General features: G+C 47.0%; 1 protein-coding gene across 1 annotated transcript; it reads right to left on the reverse strand.

The window, feature by feature from the left end:
* Positions 1 to 6,797: 6,797 nt before the first annotated feature.
* LOC146189609 (uncharacterized) lies at positions 6,798 to 8,069 on the reverse strand. The gene has a single exon (XM_084605306.1). It carries the CDS (start codon positions 8,067 to 8,069, stop codon positions 6,798 to 6,800), a length of 1,272 nt encoding a protein of 423 aa, XP_084461432.1.
* Positions 8,070 to 16,783: the final 8,714 nt, after the last annotated feature.

Consider the following 16,783-nt stretch of genomic DNA (forward strand, 5'->3'; position numbering starts at 1 on the left):
GGTGGTCCAAATTACTCCGTAGCCCTCCACTACGGCTCCTCTCTCTCTCTCTCTCTTTCCACTTTCACTCCCACCTTCCTCCCTTCCCTTACGGCGCGGTTGCGGTGTCCACAGCAAACAAGTGAGACAGTTACCGCGCCTTTCTCTTCCTATAAATCAATCAATCAGGGAAGAGAAAATAGTCCGCACGAGGCAGCGGAGGTGGCCCCGCCGGGGTGGTGCAGTGGTAAGACGCCCGACTACTGTGCCGGAGTACCCGGGTTCGAACCCGACCGCGTACTTGGGTTTGCTCGGTACGGTGGCTCCGCAAAAGAACAAAACGACAGAAGAGACAAAGAAAGCGGGCTGTTCCGACTAGCATCTACCGCCCCCAAGAGCCGAGCAGTCTAGCGATTAGCGGCGCATGCTTTTTCAATGGGCGTCATGTCGGACGCGGCACTACCTTGAGAGAGCCTATAATAATACTACTGCTACTACTACTACTACTACTACTACTAAATAATATTAATAATAATATAAACAGTAATATTTCTCTGCTAATTATTATTATAATATTATTATTATCATTATTAGTAGTATAGAGGAAGACTCGTTTCACGAAGCTGGCACTGAATTGTCTAGTTAACGGCCGAATTAAGTGGCTAAATATTATCTTCACAGTTTTAATTAATAATGATAATAATAATTGGTTCACAGGAAGGGAAAGGCGCAGTATCTGTCACACTTGTGTCTGTGGACACCTGAACTTTCCGTAGCCCTCCGCTACGGCTCCTCTTTCTCTCTTCCTCCCTCGTGTCTGTAATTGGTGTCCACAGACACAAGTGTGACAGATACTGCGCCTTTCCCCTCCTGTGAACCAATTAATATTATTATCATTAAAATTAAAACTGTGAAGATAACATTTATACCGCATTTACACGGGCACTTTTAACCATGGTTAAGTAAACTGCGGTTACACATAACTATAGTTAGCCACGCTCACACGGCAAGCCAAACCGTAGTTACGCCACTAACCATGGTTACCTAAACCGAGCTGGCTAACCTCCGTTTAGAGCAAACTGACAAAATGGCGGCTCCCACGGAAGGCATGGCGGAGGCAGCGTCCCAGGAATCGTCCTCCCAGAGGCGTGTGAACTGGCCTGACGCAACCACAGCGGCTTTGATCACCATCTGGGAGGACCAGCTACCAGCTTTGCGGGGAAATACGCGCAATGCGCGTATATATGCTGCTATTGCAGCAGAGCTAAACGCCGGGCTACCTGCGGGTGAAGGCCCATACTCGGCCAAGCAGGTTAAGCAGAAGATGGACAACTTGAATAAGAAATACCGGTAAGTGCGACCTTTACCTTTATTGCACTGCTTTTTCAGCGCTGTTTTCATAGTGTGTCGCCACCCCACATGTGCGGCAGCATTACATTCAGCAACTTGCAATTCCCTTTCGCCGTCGGCGCGTATTTACCTCGCGAGCGTCCGAGGCCTCGCCGCAGGAGCAGCGTATGTTGCAGGCAAAACGCAGTGCGAGCTCGTTCTTTTTTTTTTTTTTTGCCTTCGTTTGCTTCTGCGTCATATTGTTTACCTCATGAGCGTCCGATGCCTCGCGGAAGAAGGAGCGTACGTTGCACGAAAATGCAGCGCGAGCTCGTTCGCTTTCTTTTTTTTTTTTTTTTTATACGTTTCGTTCGTGTCCGCGTGCATGCGCCGCTCTACATGCAGGCTTCGTCTTTCTCAATTTATCGCTATGGAGTGCTTCTGGCTTTAAGCAAATTTCTCGATTGATTTTTCATATAAGACTGTTCGCGGCCTCGTTGGCCTACTGCGCAGATATTGCTAGAACGCTATCAGCTGAATCAACCACTAGCAAAGCTCCAACTGGTAGAGTAAAGTCATATTTTTACCAGTACCTGCCAAGTTATGTAGTATTAGTCAAAGTCCCAGTGTTCACAGAGAAGCTTGATGGCTTCAAGAGAATTGCTCAGATCAAGTGTAGATATATTTTCTATAAGAGCACATTTAATGTTCAAATCATTTCCATCTTTCCAGGCAGCTGAGACGAACCGGGACATCAACTGGTTCACCTGGTGTCTCGTGGCTGTTTTACTGGCAGCTGCACAGTTTCCTCGGTAGCCTCCCCATCAATGATGATGGGCGGGTCGAGGAAAATTTGGAGGTGACTTGTAACTTCTAACATTACCATTATTAGACAATTCAATCACGGCATTATTCCTTCACTACTGATTTTTTAAATGTTCAGAATACTGTGTACAGAACACCGTACAAGGGATGCCAGCTGCAAATATTAGAGAACACTTGTAGAGTCATGGGTTGTAAAAGTACAACCACAGTGCCATACTATAGTTCTCATTTCTCTATCTACTTTTTGTAATTGGTATGGCCCGCTGTTAAGGTTGTATATTACAAACAGCACACTCAGTGTCTCACTCATTTTAAACATACTATTCATTACTGTTTTTGAATTATCAGCTTACGAGACTGTATTGTTGAGTTTTTCACTAATATAGCTGTGCAGTTATGTGCAGATAAGTTTTCGAACTGTACCTTTTTTGTTTTGGTCGGCATAGTCCAGGGCAGCTGATGATTGCTTGCCATTAAGTCAACTAACCCCCTGTGAAGATAACGAATGCTATATGCTATACTTGGTCATATGCAGCTGCCAGTCACCACTGAGGCACCAGAAAATGCCGAGGTGCTCGCGACAGGGGAAGATTGGCCCCTCGGAGACACTCCGGACCCCCAAGTCTTCGCTGGAACACCACACACTAGCAGCACTACTGTTGCAGTGCTTGGTGTACTACCCGGAGGAAGTGGTACCGCAAGCAGCAGCCAAACCAATATTGGCAGCTACAGAAGAGGTGGTGAGAGAAGCAGAAGGAAGCGGGAGACTTCATCAGCAGTGCAGCAGCTGCTTGCTCTGCACAAAGATGATTCTGCGAAAGCAGAAAAAGCCGAAAAAAGAGCCCATAAACTGAGAAAAAAAATGGTACGCCTCACCCAAGAGGGTAACGATATTAATGCCAGTATGGTTCGGCTGCTGGATAAGTACCTAACGTCTAAAGAAAATAAAGAAAACTGACCAAATGAATGAAGATGAATCATGAACTCCCATTTTTTGTTGGTTTGCGGTGCATGATATAATGTGATGAGGTCAATGACATTTTCCAGATGCAAATTCTAACCACTAAGCATACATATGCACTACAAGAGTAGCGAGTGAATAAGGAGTGGGTGCATGTAACCAATAACATCACTGTAGCTTTCAAAGAACTCTGGTGATCAATTCATCAGTACACCTTCGGTAGTATTGAAAAAGGAAATGGATTTTCTGGGTTTACCGGCAGAAAGATAAAAAAAGTTAGCTGCAGGGATGAAGTGAAGAAGGTGCATGGGTCTTGAATGATATAGTTGTCGGTTCAGCATAGTCCTCTGTGTTTCTTGTGTGTCATTTGCTCTGCTGATTTTTCTATCATGTATGACCAACAAACTCAACCTTCCACCATATGATTGTTCTTAGACCATTTAAAGTAGAGAAAACAGCAAAATACAAGCAAGAGAACACTTGTACAGTCATGGGTTGTAATATCATAAACCTTTTGAGAAATTACTTTTGTAACTATGCTCAAGTAGTTCAAATAGGCTACTACTCCAGCTCAGAAGTGCTTACCAAATCATCCTTAAGTCTGTGACACAATATACACGGCAAGAAAAGATTTTGGTTGGCAGTGCTTGAAGAAAACTATTACAGTCCAAGAACAAAGAGAGCATATTTGCTGCATACATTAAGCAGAAGTTGTACAGTCTCGTAATTTTGTATTTCTTTCTCAAGCAGGCTGGCCTAGCTGGTGAATGTCCAGCAATTCAAAGATTCCTCCTTTTATTTGACTTTCACATCTTTTCGTGACGCATGTCCTATCACGGAAAGGTGCACGTCTTAAAAGGCATAACGGTACCTGCACCCATTTCTACAGATTTAGAGTACTGCTTAGTAATATATAACACGGCAACCCATTTATCTGTCACAAACTTTCCTACCCAGTAGTGTTTCCCTTCTGAAACTGTGTTTTTCTACAGGTGGAATAAAAGACGAGTTCACAGTTCAGCATTTTGTTTCATCCAGGAGGAGCGATCTGGAGAGATGAAAGTTCCAGAGCGTTCTCCGTAACACGTGCTGGGGCCACCTTGTCTTTTTCGATATGCAGCTGACACTGACAACGCGCGTCGCTACAGATTAAAACTTTTAATCTTAGAGTATTCTTCCACATGCCTCACCACAGAAAAGCAGTAGCCTGTGCACTGATTAATATCTGCTACATGGCTTTCATTTGTTTTCCAGCCCAATGGGCTTCCTTTACGGCAAGTGTGTGTTGAAGCTGAGATTAGGGAGTTTAAAAATGGCAAATTAGTTTTGTCACAAAATCATGCAGGTGTAATGTATGTTGCTTGCTGGTGGTTCATTGCAAACATATTTATTACATCACGCTTCCTTCAAAGTACTGTTTACAGCAAAAGCCAATTAAGAAGCCAAGAATGTTGATATAGTGGACGAGATTTACTGCAGTTTAGTTAGGACCCGTGCTCTTGATTTACAGATTGCAGAAGCATACGAGAGGTATTGTTATGGAACAATAATTATGCGCATGTTGTGTAAGTCAACAAAAATTGAACTTGAAGGAAGCTACTGAGCTTCTACTGGAATAAATTTGAGCAAACCATGTCATGATGATGCTAGAACCATTCCCCAAATGCCAGGTAACAGCAAGGAGTATACAGTTGTGTACTGATAATAATGGCTCTTCATTAGGAGAATCATTCACAACAATAAATTGTGGCAAGTAACACAAAAATAAAACAATCTCCTTAAACAGTACACAATGATAGAACTTTCCCACTGCATTTTACTGGAGGCCGGACTAAAAATACAAGACTAAAAACATATGGCTGAAGACATTCAAGTTGTTACAAGGATCAAGTACTGTAGCATGTTTGCAAGGTGTCCCAGATAGTATCTCCGTGCCCTGCTGCACAACACACTCCACTCCATCGTCATAGGCTGCACTGTCAAATTTACTACCACAATTGACGGAGGAAAGAGGGAGCCATCACGGCAACTCCAGGAAAGGGCAAAACAGCTGGCTAAAAATAAGGCTCCAGAGGAGTGCAAACAGTCTCTCACGTGGCGCCTCAGATTTGAAAAAAAAAAGGCAGTACAAGATTGGCAACATAATTCTCCACAGAACGGTAGTTGTGAACAGAATAAATCATAGTCTCGTCCAGTTTTAAGGCGTACAATTGACGGCCTATGCCAACAATGTCACCATCTGAATATGCACATGCATTGTCACCATCTGTGTGCAAGCAGTGCACCACCCATCGAAACATCACGTGGCTATAGGAAGCTTTAGGTCCATTTGAAGAAAAACTGTTTGCCGCAGGCACGCATTGTCTGATGTCTAACATGAAATACAACACGATCACAGAGACACCAACAGAAGGATGTTAATGGCAGCTCAGCACAAGAGACAAGGAGTTGAAATGGCCAAATGAAGGGTGCAGTGGCAGAATGGCTGTAGCAGCCGAAACTCGAGTCGTTAAAGGAACTCTTAAATGGCATCAGCTATGTCTGCAATGCATCAGATCTGCTGTAATGTGAGGAAAGCAATCTCGAGCAGACATCCTTGTGCGCCGACCTGCAGCCACCACCTTCCTCTCATCCTCAATATAAACAGAGCAGACCCCTGCAGATCTGTCTAGCTGCTACGCAGCAGAACTGCCTATGTATTCATCTTGAGCACATCTATGCAGCACGGAACAAAACTAAACCTCAACTAGCCTAAGCTTTTGCAACTGCTAGTTCATCGAGCCATACGGTAGCAAACAAGGCAAACATAGACTCTGGAGTGTACTGTCAAAAAAAAATAAAGCCAGAATCAAACAGCGTTTTTAGACATCCAAAGCATACTTTGAAAGGCTCAATTCCAGCCTGGCATAACTCCTGGTGTGTCAGTGTGTAAGAATGGTTTTGCCCAATGCAGCATATCTGCTCCAACCTATAATAATAAAGGTGACATATGAAAAACGTGGCAGAAGGCGAACAATAATATACCAGAAAAGACATGCCAAGGATTAGGTAACGTTAAAAGAAGGTCATTATGCAACTGTCCAACCAAGTACAAACTGAACATTGATGAAAAGTGTGATAAAAAAAGGGCCGCAGGTTGTACAAAGCCAGTACCTCAGATAATTGCCTTGGAAGGAACAGAATATTCATGAGAAGCCGACCTGTGATAACAAAATATGACGAATTGAACCAGAGTCCAAGAAATGTGGAAATGCTAAAGTTGGAGAAAAGCAAACAATAAAACAAATTCAGTGATGCTACAGCAGATATCTTGCGTTAAAGTGCATTCAGAAGAAGACTGTATTCATGCTAAGCACATTTGTGTGACCCATAATGAAATATATATTAGTTGACCCAGCTAAAATATTTGCAGTTCATTCAGCCATCCAGTTGTAGATAGGCATAAAACAAACTACACAACTTTTTCAGCATATCAGGAGGTGCCATAACGGAGCATGCACACTTGCGCAAACCATTCTGGTTTGGGGGGTTGCATGTGGCATTATGATTCGACCTTAGCCGAATGTAGAAAGCCCAACTAGAAAGAAGCACAGTATCAGGTGACGTTGTTTGTGGTAGTGGTGCTGTGTTGTTAGCCTCGCCCATTCACCACAACTGTAATAATTCGGAGTCGACTGCTCACAGCATACTTATGTCAAATGTTTCAGTTGACTGCAAGGTGCTTTGCCAGGGCATTCCTTACAGCTATTCCTGACGGCTTTGCTTGGGCACTCGTGCATACCGGCTGCGGGCGCCTTTCGTCTGCGCTTTGCACCGCACCCAGCCAAACTGCATCACACTGATCACTCAGCTGCTCACAAATATTTTGCAGCACACAAGCAGCACGGATCACATTGTTCACGTTGTGAATATCGCACTCAAGGCCCTTCAGCAAGATTCTGAAGCGTGCCTTCACACGTCCAAAAGCGTTTTCCACCACACGCCTGGCACTTGACAGATGGTAGTTGAAGGTCTGTTCAGGCGACCCAGCTGAGCCAGGAAAGGGGTACGGCTTCATTATGTGGCCCTGCAGGGGGAACGCTTGGTCAGCGAGGAGCACTGGGCCTACTTGTACTCCCTCAATTACCTTTGTTTCTAACTGAAACAAATCACTGGCTAAAATACGTGGAAGTCGTGATGTCTGAAATACTGCAGAGTCATTATTCCTTCCAGGACTCCCACAGTTGGTGTAAAGAAACTTATAACTGTGATCCACCACAGCGAGTAAGATGGTGCTATACCAACCCTTGTAGTTATAGTAATCAGTGGCCTCATCTTTTGGAGGGCACACCTCAATGTGGCAGCCATCCAGAGCACCAACACATTGAGGGAATCCGCAAATTGCAGCGAACCGGCGCATATGTTCTTGCAATTCGTCTAACTTCGGAAAGGCAACAAATCGCGGCTCCAGGTTCTGCACAATCACAGCACAGAATTCTCTGAAAATGATGTTGACAGAGGCAGGGCTCACGCCAAAAAGGTTTGCGACAGTCCGCTCTTCAGCTGACGTTGAGAGGCGGTAAAGGCCAATCGCCACGCGTTTTTCCAGAGGTATAGCCTTTCGCATGTTCGTGTCTTGCCGCCGCATTCCCTCACAAACGCCCACAATGTACTGAAATGTGGAGCGGTTAAGCCGAAAATTTTCGCGGAAACCGCTATCTGGAAGATGCGGCAGCGTCGTCTCATACCACGAGTTTGGGCGCGGATACATCCATAAAGCTCGCTCCCGCGTGATTTGTAGCATTGCCGCCAACAAAACGCGTTTGGATCGCCTTCGATGACGCCTGCTCTTTGCTTCCAGCATGCCGATGTCGGCGCTAAGAGCAAGCTGCTGCAGGCGGAGGCGTTGAAGAGCTGCCTGATGCGCTGCAAAGACAGCCCAAAATTCAACGTCGGCGTCATCCCCAACGTCCGCCACAGGTCTGCTTAAAGCCATCGCAGCGCTAGACTCACTGAAAAGTACGGGACAAGATACCGCACATCCAGGCCACAGAAAAGCAATCAGGCGCCGCACTTGACCACACTGCAAACTGTAACCGCACTAACGAGGTACACGCGTTGCGACTGCAGTAAAGAGGCACAAAGAATAGCGATACCAGCGTGAGTAGCGTGAGTACGATCACAATAGTCCGGTGGAATCTGCGGCTAGAATCGGCAGCGCTCCCAGGAAAGTAGTGGCTACAGCTACAAGTGGCTATTTCTACGGCTCTAAAGCCAACTGCAACCATTGTTTGAAGACTGCTTTTTTTGCGTTTCGCTAATGTTTGCCTCATGCGCAAGCAAAACTTAGCCCCGCAGGTGGAAGTGCGATAAACAACCTTTTTTTCTTTTATTTATGCTTTTTAAAGTAACCTTGTTTAATGATACATTACTGTAGGTGCAATCACAAATTAATAAGGGCAGTGATCACGTGATGGCCTCCGTCACACTAACCGACAAGCCCAAACCGCGTGTAAGCGCGGGCAACTACAGTTTGCGCTAACCATGGTTAAGCCCTATAAACCGTAGTTACGCTAACCGTGGTTAAGTCTGCCCGTGTAAAGAGGGTATTAGCCAGTTAATTTGGCCGTTACCTACAGACAATTCAGTGCCAACTTAGTGAAAAGAGTCTTCCTCTATACTACTACTACTAATAATAATAATAATAATAGTAGTAGTAGTAGTAGTAGTAGTAGTAGTAGTAGTAGTAGTAGTAGTAGTAGTAGTAGTAGTAGTAGTAGTATAGGCTTTCTCAAGCTAGTGCCGCGTCCAACATGATGCCCATTGAAAAAGCATGCGCCGCTAATCGCTAGGCTGCTCGGCTCCTGGGGGCGGTAGATGCTAATCGGAACAGCCCGCTTTCTTCGTCTCTTCTGTCGTTTTGTCCCTTGCGGAGCCGCGTATTTGGGTTTGCTCGGTACGGTGGCTCCGCAAGGGACAAAACGACAGAAGAGACGAAGAAAGCGGGCTGTTCCGACTAGCATCCACCGCCCCCAGGAGCCGAGCAGCCTAGCGATTAGCGGCGCATGCTTTTTCAATGGGCGTCATGTTAGACGCGGCACTAGCTTGAGAGAGCCTAGAATGCTATTACTACTACTACTACTACTACTGCTACTACTACTACTACTACTACTACTACTACTACTACTACTACTACTACTACTACTACTACTACTAAATAATAATAATAATACACAAAGTAATATTTATCTGCTAATGATTATTATTAATATTATTATTATTATTAGTAGTAGTAGTAGTAGTAGTAGTATAGAGGAAGACTCGTTTCACGAAGTTGGCACTGAATTGTCTGTAGGTAACGGCCGAATTAACTGGCTAAATATTATCTTCACAGTCTTAATTAATAATAATAATAATAATAATAATAATAATAATAATAATTGGTTCACAGGAAGGGAAAGGCGCAGTATCTGTCACACTTGTGTCTGTGGACACCTCAAATACCCCGTAGCCCTCCACTATGGCTCCTCTTTCTCTCTTTGCACGTTAACTCCCACCTTCATCCCTTCCCTTACGGCGCGGTTCAGGTGTCCACAGACACAAGTGTGACAGATACTGCACCTTTCCCTTTCTGTGAATCAATTACTATTATTAATAATTAAAACTGTGAAGATATTTAGCCAGATAATTCGCCCGTTACATACAGACAATTCACTGCCAACTTCGTGAAACGAGTCTTCCTCTATACTACTACTACTACTACTAATAATAATAATAATAGTAGTAGCAATAGTAGTAGTAGTAGAATAGGCTTTCTCAAGCTAGTGCCGCATCCAGCATGACGCCCATTGAAAAAGCATGCGCCGCTAATCGCTAGGCTGCTCGGCTCCTGGGGGCGGCGGAGCCACCGTACCGAGCAAACCCAAATACGCAACCCGACCTCGGCGGCTGCGTTTCGATGGAGGCGAAACGAAGAGGCGTCGCGTGCTGTGCGATGTCAGCGCACGTTAAAGATCCCCAAGTGGTCGAAATTACTCCGTAGCCCTCCACTACGGCTCCTCTTTCTCTCTTTCCACTTTCACTCCCATCTTCCTCCCTTCCCTTACGGCGCGGTTGCGGTGTCCACAGAAATAAAGTGAGACAGTTACCACGCCTTTCCCTTCCTATAAATAAATCAGTTTTTTTTTTAAATCAGTGGTTGCCAGTAAAGCTGCAAAGACGTCACGCGAATAAGCTCTATAGGTAACCAGACGTTCGCGTGCACTGCCGGGGTCTGTAGCTGGCCCTGCTCGGGTGACGTGCGCTCGGGCTGTGCTGTGGGCAGCTTCATTCCCAGGGTTGCCCTCATGAGCAGGTAGCCATAGGAGTTCAACTGATTTTGTCAGGGGTTGAATAAAATTGAGAATTTTTAAAGCAGTCGTGTGATTCCTGCCTCGTGCAAAATTGGGGATTGCTGTTTTTGAATCATTAGTGTGACAGTGGTTGACGAGATTGCCAAAGCAATTGCGGTTTCTTCTGCCTCTAACTAGGATGGAGCTTTAATCGAACCGGAAACTATAGGATGAAGCATGTTGGAAACCATGCTCAAGGCATAGGCTTTATGAGTATAGCATACTCTGCGGTGTCCACATAAACTGCACTGGTATCTGCGTGATAGTGCTTGTGCTGCGCCGCCGCTCTGGCTTCCCGCCGAGCTAGATGGTGGACCAGGTGGACATTTTTCTAGAGTGGATGGGTTCTTAAAACAGATCGAATTGCCCCCGGGGTGTAGTGCATGACCTTCGCTAGATCATGGAAAAAGCAAGAGAGTTCCAGAAACCCATCTGCTTCTGCTTTATTGATTACGCGAAAGCGTTTGACTGCATAGATCACAGCAGATTGTGGCAAGCTTTCCAAGAGATGGGAGTTCCAATTCACCTCATCTGTCTCCTCAGGAACCTGTATGAAGGGCAAGAGGCCACAGTCAGAACTGGGCATGGTCTTACTGATTGGTTTCCGATCGAGAAAGGAGTGAGGCAAGGCTGCATACTGTCGCCCTGCCTATTTAACCTATATGCAGAGTGCATCATGAGGAAGGCCGGTCTGGACGAGTCTTCAGCTGGAGTGAAGATTGCTGGAAAACGTATCAACAACCTTAAATATGCGGATGATACCACTTTAATGGCAGAAAGTGAAATGGAACTCAAGAGACTTCTGATGCGCGTACAAGAAGAGAGTGAGAAGTTTGGGCTTAAACTGAACATTAAAAAGACAAAGATCATGGCTTCTTGCCCTATCAAGTCCTGGAGCCTCAATGGACAAGAAGTGCAAGCTGTGACAGATTTTCTCTTCTTGGGCTTCAAGATTACCTCGGAAGGAGACTGCAGCCATGAAATTAGGAGACGCCTGCTTCTGGGAAAGAGAGGAATGGTTAGCCTTGACTGCCTAGTAAAGAACAGAGACATTAGTCTGCCAACCAAGATCCGTATAACTCGTGCTATGGTCTTTCCAGTTGTGATGTATGGATGCGAGAGTTGGACTGTGAAAAAGGCTGACCGCCGAAGAATTGACGCGTTTGAATTGTGGTGCTGGCGAAGACTCTTGAGAGTTCCTTGGACTTGGAGAGCTCATTGGAGGGTCAAATTCTAAAGTTAAAGCTCAGCTACTTTGGTCATCTGATGAGAATAGAGGAGTCGCTGGAGAAAGATTTGATGTTGGGAAAGGTTGAGGGTCGCCGGAGAAGGGGTAGGTAGCGAACGCGATGGTTAGATGGCATCCTCGAGGCACTGCAAATGAAGTTATGTGATGTTAGGAAGATAGTGAGAGACTGGAAAGCGTGGCGTGGCATGGTCTATAGGGTCACGAAGAGTCGGACACGACTGAACGACTGGACTGAACTGTAGTGCATGAGTCTGAGGGAACTTATAGGGTTGAGGCCTATGGAAGAGAGGATATGCCTCCACATTGAGGTGGGTGATAGGCGTTCAACTTGTGCTATGCGAGTGGCTTCGGTAAGCTCATTTAGGGTATTGTGAACTCACATAAGAAGCAGACGGGCATTCGACGTGTGTCTGGGGAAATTGAGGGCCGTTTGATAGGCTTGTCTGATTAGTGAATTTGCTCTTTCTTCCTCCACCTTGGAAAGATACAAGTACGGAAGGGAGTACACTACTCGACTCACCACGAACGTTTGTATAAGGCGGCAAAGGTCGTGTCCCATCCTCCCACTTCGTCAAAACTGCGAGTTGGGAGCAGCTCCCAACTTGGTGAAATTCTACTGTTAATTCACGCAAACCAATGATGCAGTGTTCGGTTATATCACCTGCCAGAGTCATGCCCGTGAGTTTTCGCTCGATCAGGTACTAACCATGATAACTCTAGGCATTGCTAGAAAGGCTATGGTTTTTGTGTACACTCGACGCATTAGCTTAGGTTGAATTGTTTCTCTCTTAGAGCGGGCACAAAACTACTTGGAGCAACTATGAGGGCTCTTTGACATTATGTCTAGATGTGTGCTAGATTTCCAACTGGCTTAATAGGTATCGTATTTGAAATCACTTTTAGGGCAGGAAACGGGCGTGGTTCAGCTTACGCTGACGATCTGTCCCTTTTCTTACGCGATGGCCGCAGCTTCGGCGCATTTCTTGCTGTTTTTGACACATATTCCAATTTGTCTGGAGCGCAGTTGAACGCCAGTAAAAGCCGCGCGCTGCGATTTGGCTCTTTCGCGGACCCTCTCCCAGTTTGTGTTCCATTTGTCGACGCGGTCCGTGTGTTGGGAGTCTTTTTCGATGCGAGCGGCGTATCACCGCGGACGTGGCAGGATGTGGTAGCAAGTGCCACAAGTGCGATGTCGGAGGCCGCCCACTTTGCACTTTCCGTACAGACAGAAGTCGGGGTCGTTAAGACTAAGGCGTATGCGCGCTCTACGTTTCGCGCGTTGCGGTGATTCCGCGTCGAACGGCAGGTCGCCTCGCCTCCCTTGGGGTGTTTGTCTGGGATGGCGGGACAGCTCTTGTCGCGCACCGTTTCCTTCACCTACCGCAGGAAAGGGGAGGCATCGGACTGCCATGCGTCAACACAGTAGGCCGAGTGCTCGCGTCGAAACTGGTCGCCACGCTGCTCAATGATCCGCTGTACCCGGGGCGCTCCCTGTTACAGTACTGGCTGAGCACAGCTCGCCGGGCCTTTACTGCAGACCGGTACCTGGGCCCACAGGCCGAAAGGCCTCACAGGTTCTACCAAACGGTAGCAGGCTTTAAGACAGCGGTCGACAGCGACCTGTCTGACCTCAATATTTTTTAGGTGCCCGCAATGCAAGTCAGCGAGATGGTTGCCTTCTCGCGTCTAAACCGCGACGACCAGCTCCGCACGGCCGTCAACAAGTGGGCGGTGAGCCGTGTGCCTTCCGAGGTCCGCGATTTCAAGTGGCACCGGCGACGGGGCGTGTTACCCACGCGAGAACGCCTCGCCATGTGGCATGTCGTGCCGAATGACCAATGCCCAAACTGCGGCCGCACGGAAATCATGAGGCACGCATGCCCAGTCGCGCTGGTCATGTGGCGCTTGGTGAGAAGGATGTTCTGCGTGCACGGTGGCCCTGGCGCCAGGCCACCACGCAGATGTTTTGCGCGGCTAGTAGTCGTCTGTGTATATTTTGTGCTGTGGAAAAGGTGTTGCCTTGCTGAAGTCCGTAGACAACCAGCCAGGGCCATGTACCCAGCGCTGCAACTACTGCGTCTTCTGTTGTGGAAGTATATCTCTCTGGTCAACTGGACAAAGATGGAGAGGCGTGGTTTCTGCAGTGCTGGCACACCCGTTTCTTCATCGTTCGGGACGGCAGGCTTGTTATGCCAGCTTTGCCATACTAATACCTCCCCCCCTTTGTTACGTACCTCGAATCATACGGAAGATTTAATCATCTGTCATTAAGTTTCTCATTGTAATTCCTTTTGAGCTTGTGTTCTGTAGGTATTGATGAACACAGAATAACTATTAATATGCGATTGTTGCTAGTATCGCGCCTTTCGTTGTCCTCCCATGTATGTACTACAGTGCGTGTGTGTGTATATACAAGTACCTATGTGTGTGGAAGACAATAAATTCCCTCTACCTTGCCCAGCCCTGCGCAGCTTCCATTTTGGCTGGCGGCGCAGTCGTCGCCGTCTCCCCCGCTTGAGCGTTTGCTGTCATATTCTCGGTAATCTTGACCTGCCGCTCCCGTTTTATTTTCGCTTTTTTCTTCATTAGTCTCAAAACTACGGTCTTTCATTCGCCTTGAAAGGAGCCCTCCGTGGAATTTGTATCGGTGGTCTCGTTGGTCTTGGCAACCGGCATCCTGCCTGTCTCCCCGTCGGATGGAGGCAGGTTAGGGCGTGGTATGTGTGATGTCCATCGATAAATATTGGCCTTGATATGTACTATCATAGCCTCCTCTATTTTTTCTGTGCCTGCCGGATCCCGGAGCGAACAATGGGAGCGCGCCGTCGCTGCAGTTGCGCGACGCAACCACTCATCGTGGTGAGGGCGCCACTCACGTACGGGTGCTGCGCATACAGTTTCAAGGGCGCATTGACGGTCGCGCGCCGCTCGTGAAGCAGGTTCCGCATTTTTTTGTGAATTTCCTGCCCAGTGTAATAGCGTCCACGAATAATTTTTCCAAGCTGGCTGATTCTGAAACGTATGTTGAAGGGTACATGCATGAATATTCACGCGAATAGCAATAGCACCTGTCTCACCCGAGCTGCTCCCAAGGTAATTCAAAAGGGTAGCTCTGCTAGGTAGCTTGAGTAGCATCTCCCTCCTTGCGTGCTCGTAAGCTTTTGTGGAGAGGTGGCGCAGCACGATGCAATGGCGCACTGCGTCTTCAGTCCAAGTTGTTTTTTTGCGGCGAAAGTGAACAATTTGATCCCATAAAAAAAGAGCGGAAATATTCTTCTCTTCTGCCTGCTGAGGAATGTACTGCAGATTACCCAAATTGCAATCATTTTTCAATTTTTCAAGCTCTGTTTTGTAGTGGTCTACAGTGCGTCGAAGCTTTTCAACCTGTTTTTTGATATCCCTTTCTCTGCGTTTCGATCTTGCTCTTTCATTTGCAAGTGAGCTGGGCACTCCAACATTCACTTGAATTGCTTGGTGTGAAAAATTCGCATGTGTACTATTTGGAGCCTCCTGCGCTTCCTTTTCATTTTCAGGTTTGGCCTGTTCATCTCTTTCTGGATAAGACGGGCTGGCCTCTTGAGAATTGTCCTCTGACATTTCTGCTTCTGTACCGTCCTGGAACATCTGCCGCTTTGTAGCCGGCTCAGGTTCCTTTTCATTGGTTTTCGGAAACGCCCTTTTCCATGCTTTCTGTACTCCTTTGATGTAACTGTCTTGGCTTCATGTACGAATGGTATTCTGGAAACAAGAAGGGCACTATCTTGAGGCGGCGCCGTTTGCCCTCCGCAAAGCCGGTTTCCTTGAAGTGCCGGCTACACACTCTTGAATAATTCGAGGTTGTGTTCGGCACCCAGTTGTCCCTCCGTATGGCTTTCAACCACTGCTCCCGTAGCGCCGTGTCCGCCGGAATTTCGTGGAACGAGATTTCTGGAATCTTGCTTTTCCCACCTGAGCGGCAACGTGGCACACAGCAGTATGCCATTAAGTACCTGCAAGGCAACTGTCAGCGGCTTAATAATGCGCTTTAATTGATATTACAATCGTATACTTAAAAGTTCCGTGCAAGCACAAGTTCATCGACCACAAGCACAACAACAAAACTAAGGGCTGGCAGTCTGAGAAAATGCGACCACTAATATTGATCGAATTATAGACAGAGTACGCCACAGGCAGATTTAGGCAGGCTACAAATAACATTATTGCTATCCAGACAAAACAATTCTTGGCTCACCGTTGGAAGGGAGCAGATGGTACCGCATGCGTTGATCGTCACCGATTTTTGGGTCCCTGACGCATGAATTTAGCGTCTAAGCAGTGCTGTCACAATAACGAACGCCAGCAAGGTTACGTTTTTGCACGTGTGAGCCAAAGAGAGTGAATCATGAGTGTATAAGGATCAAAATACGCGCGCGCGCGACGGAGCGACTGCGTGGTGCAGCCGCGGCGAATGCAGACGAACCCCAACGTGACTAGCGCCACCACTCGGCGCTAAGTGGCGTAGCAGCAGAGTCGCGTCGACGGCCGCATCCGGCAGGCACAAAAAAATAGAGGAGGCTATAGTACTATTTGAATTTGTATGGTTTGTTTGCCCCGCCGGTGTGGTACAGTGGTAAGACGCCCGACTACTGTCCGGAGTTCCCGGATTCGAACCCGACCTCGGCGGCTGCGTTTCGATGGAGGCGAAACGAAGTGGAGTTCGTGTGCTGTGCGATGTCAGCGCACGTTAAAGATACCCAGGTGGTCGAAATTACTCCGTAGCTCTCCACTACGGCTCCTCTTTCTCTCTTTCCACTTTCACTCCCACCTTCATCCCTTCCTTACGGTGCGGTTCAGGTGTCCACATAGCAGTGTGACAGATACTGCGCCTTTCACTTCCTGTGAACCAATTATTATGGTTTGTTTCAAATGAACGCCCTCAACTAGAGATGGCCAAAGCGGCTCACTGTAATGAGCGGCTCAGAACGGTTAGATTCGCGTTCGCCGGAACGCACAGGTCAGACGCGTCCACATCGGCTCCCTACAAAAGTGTCCGTTGCGATGCTAACTTCCATTGAACCACCTTCAAATTAC

The sequence above is a fragment of the Amblyomma maculatum genome, chromosome 5 (genome assembly GCF_055883805.1).
Source record: "Amblyomma maculatum isolate TAMU_Amacu chromosome 5, ASM5588380v1, whole genome shotgun sequence".
Taxonomy (NCBI): domain Eukaryota; kingdom Metazoa; phylum Arthropoda; class Arachnida; order Ixodida; family Ixodidae; genus Amblyomma; species Amblyomma maculatum.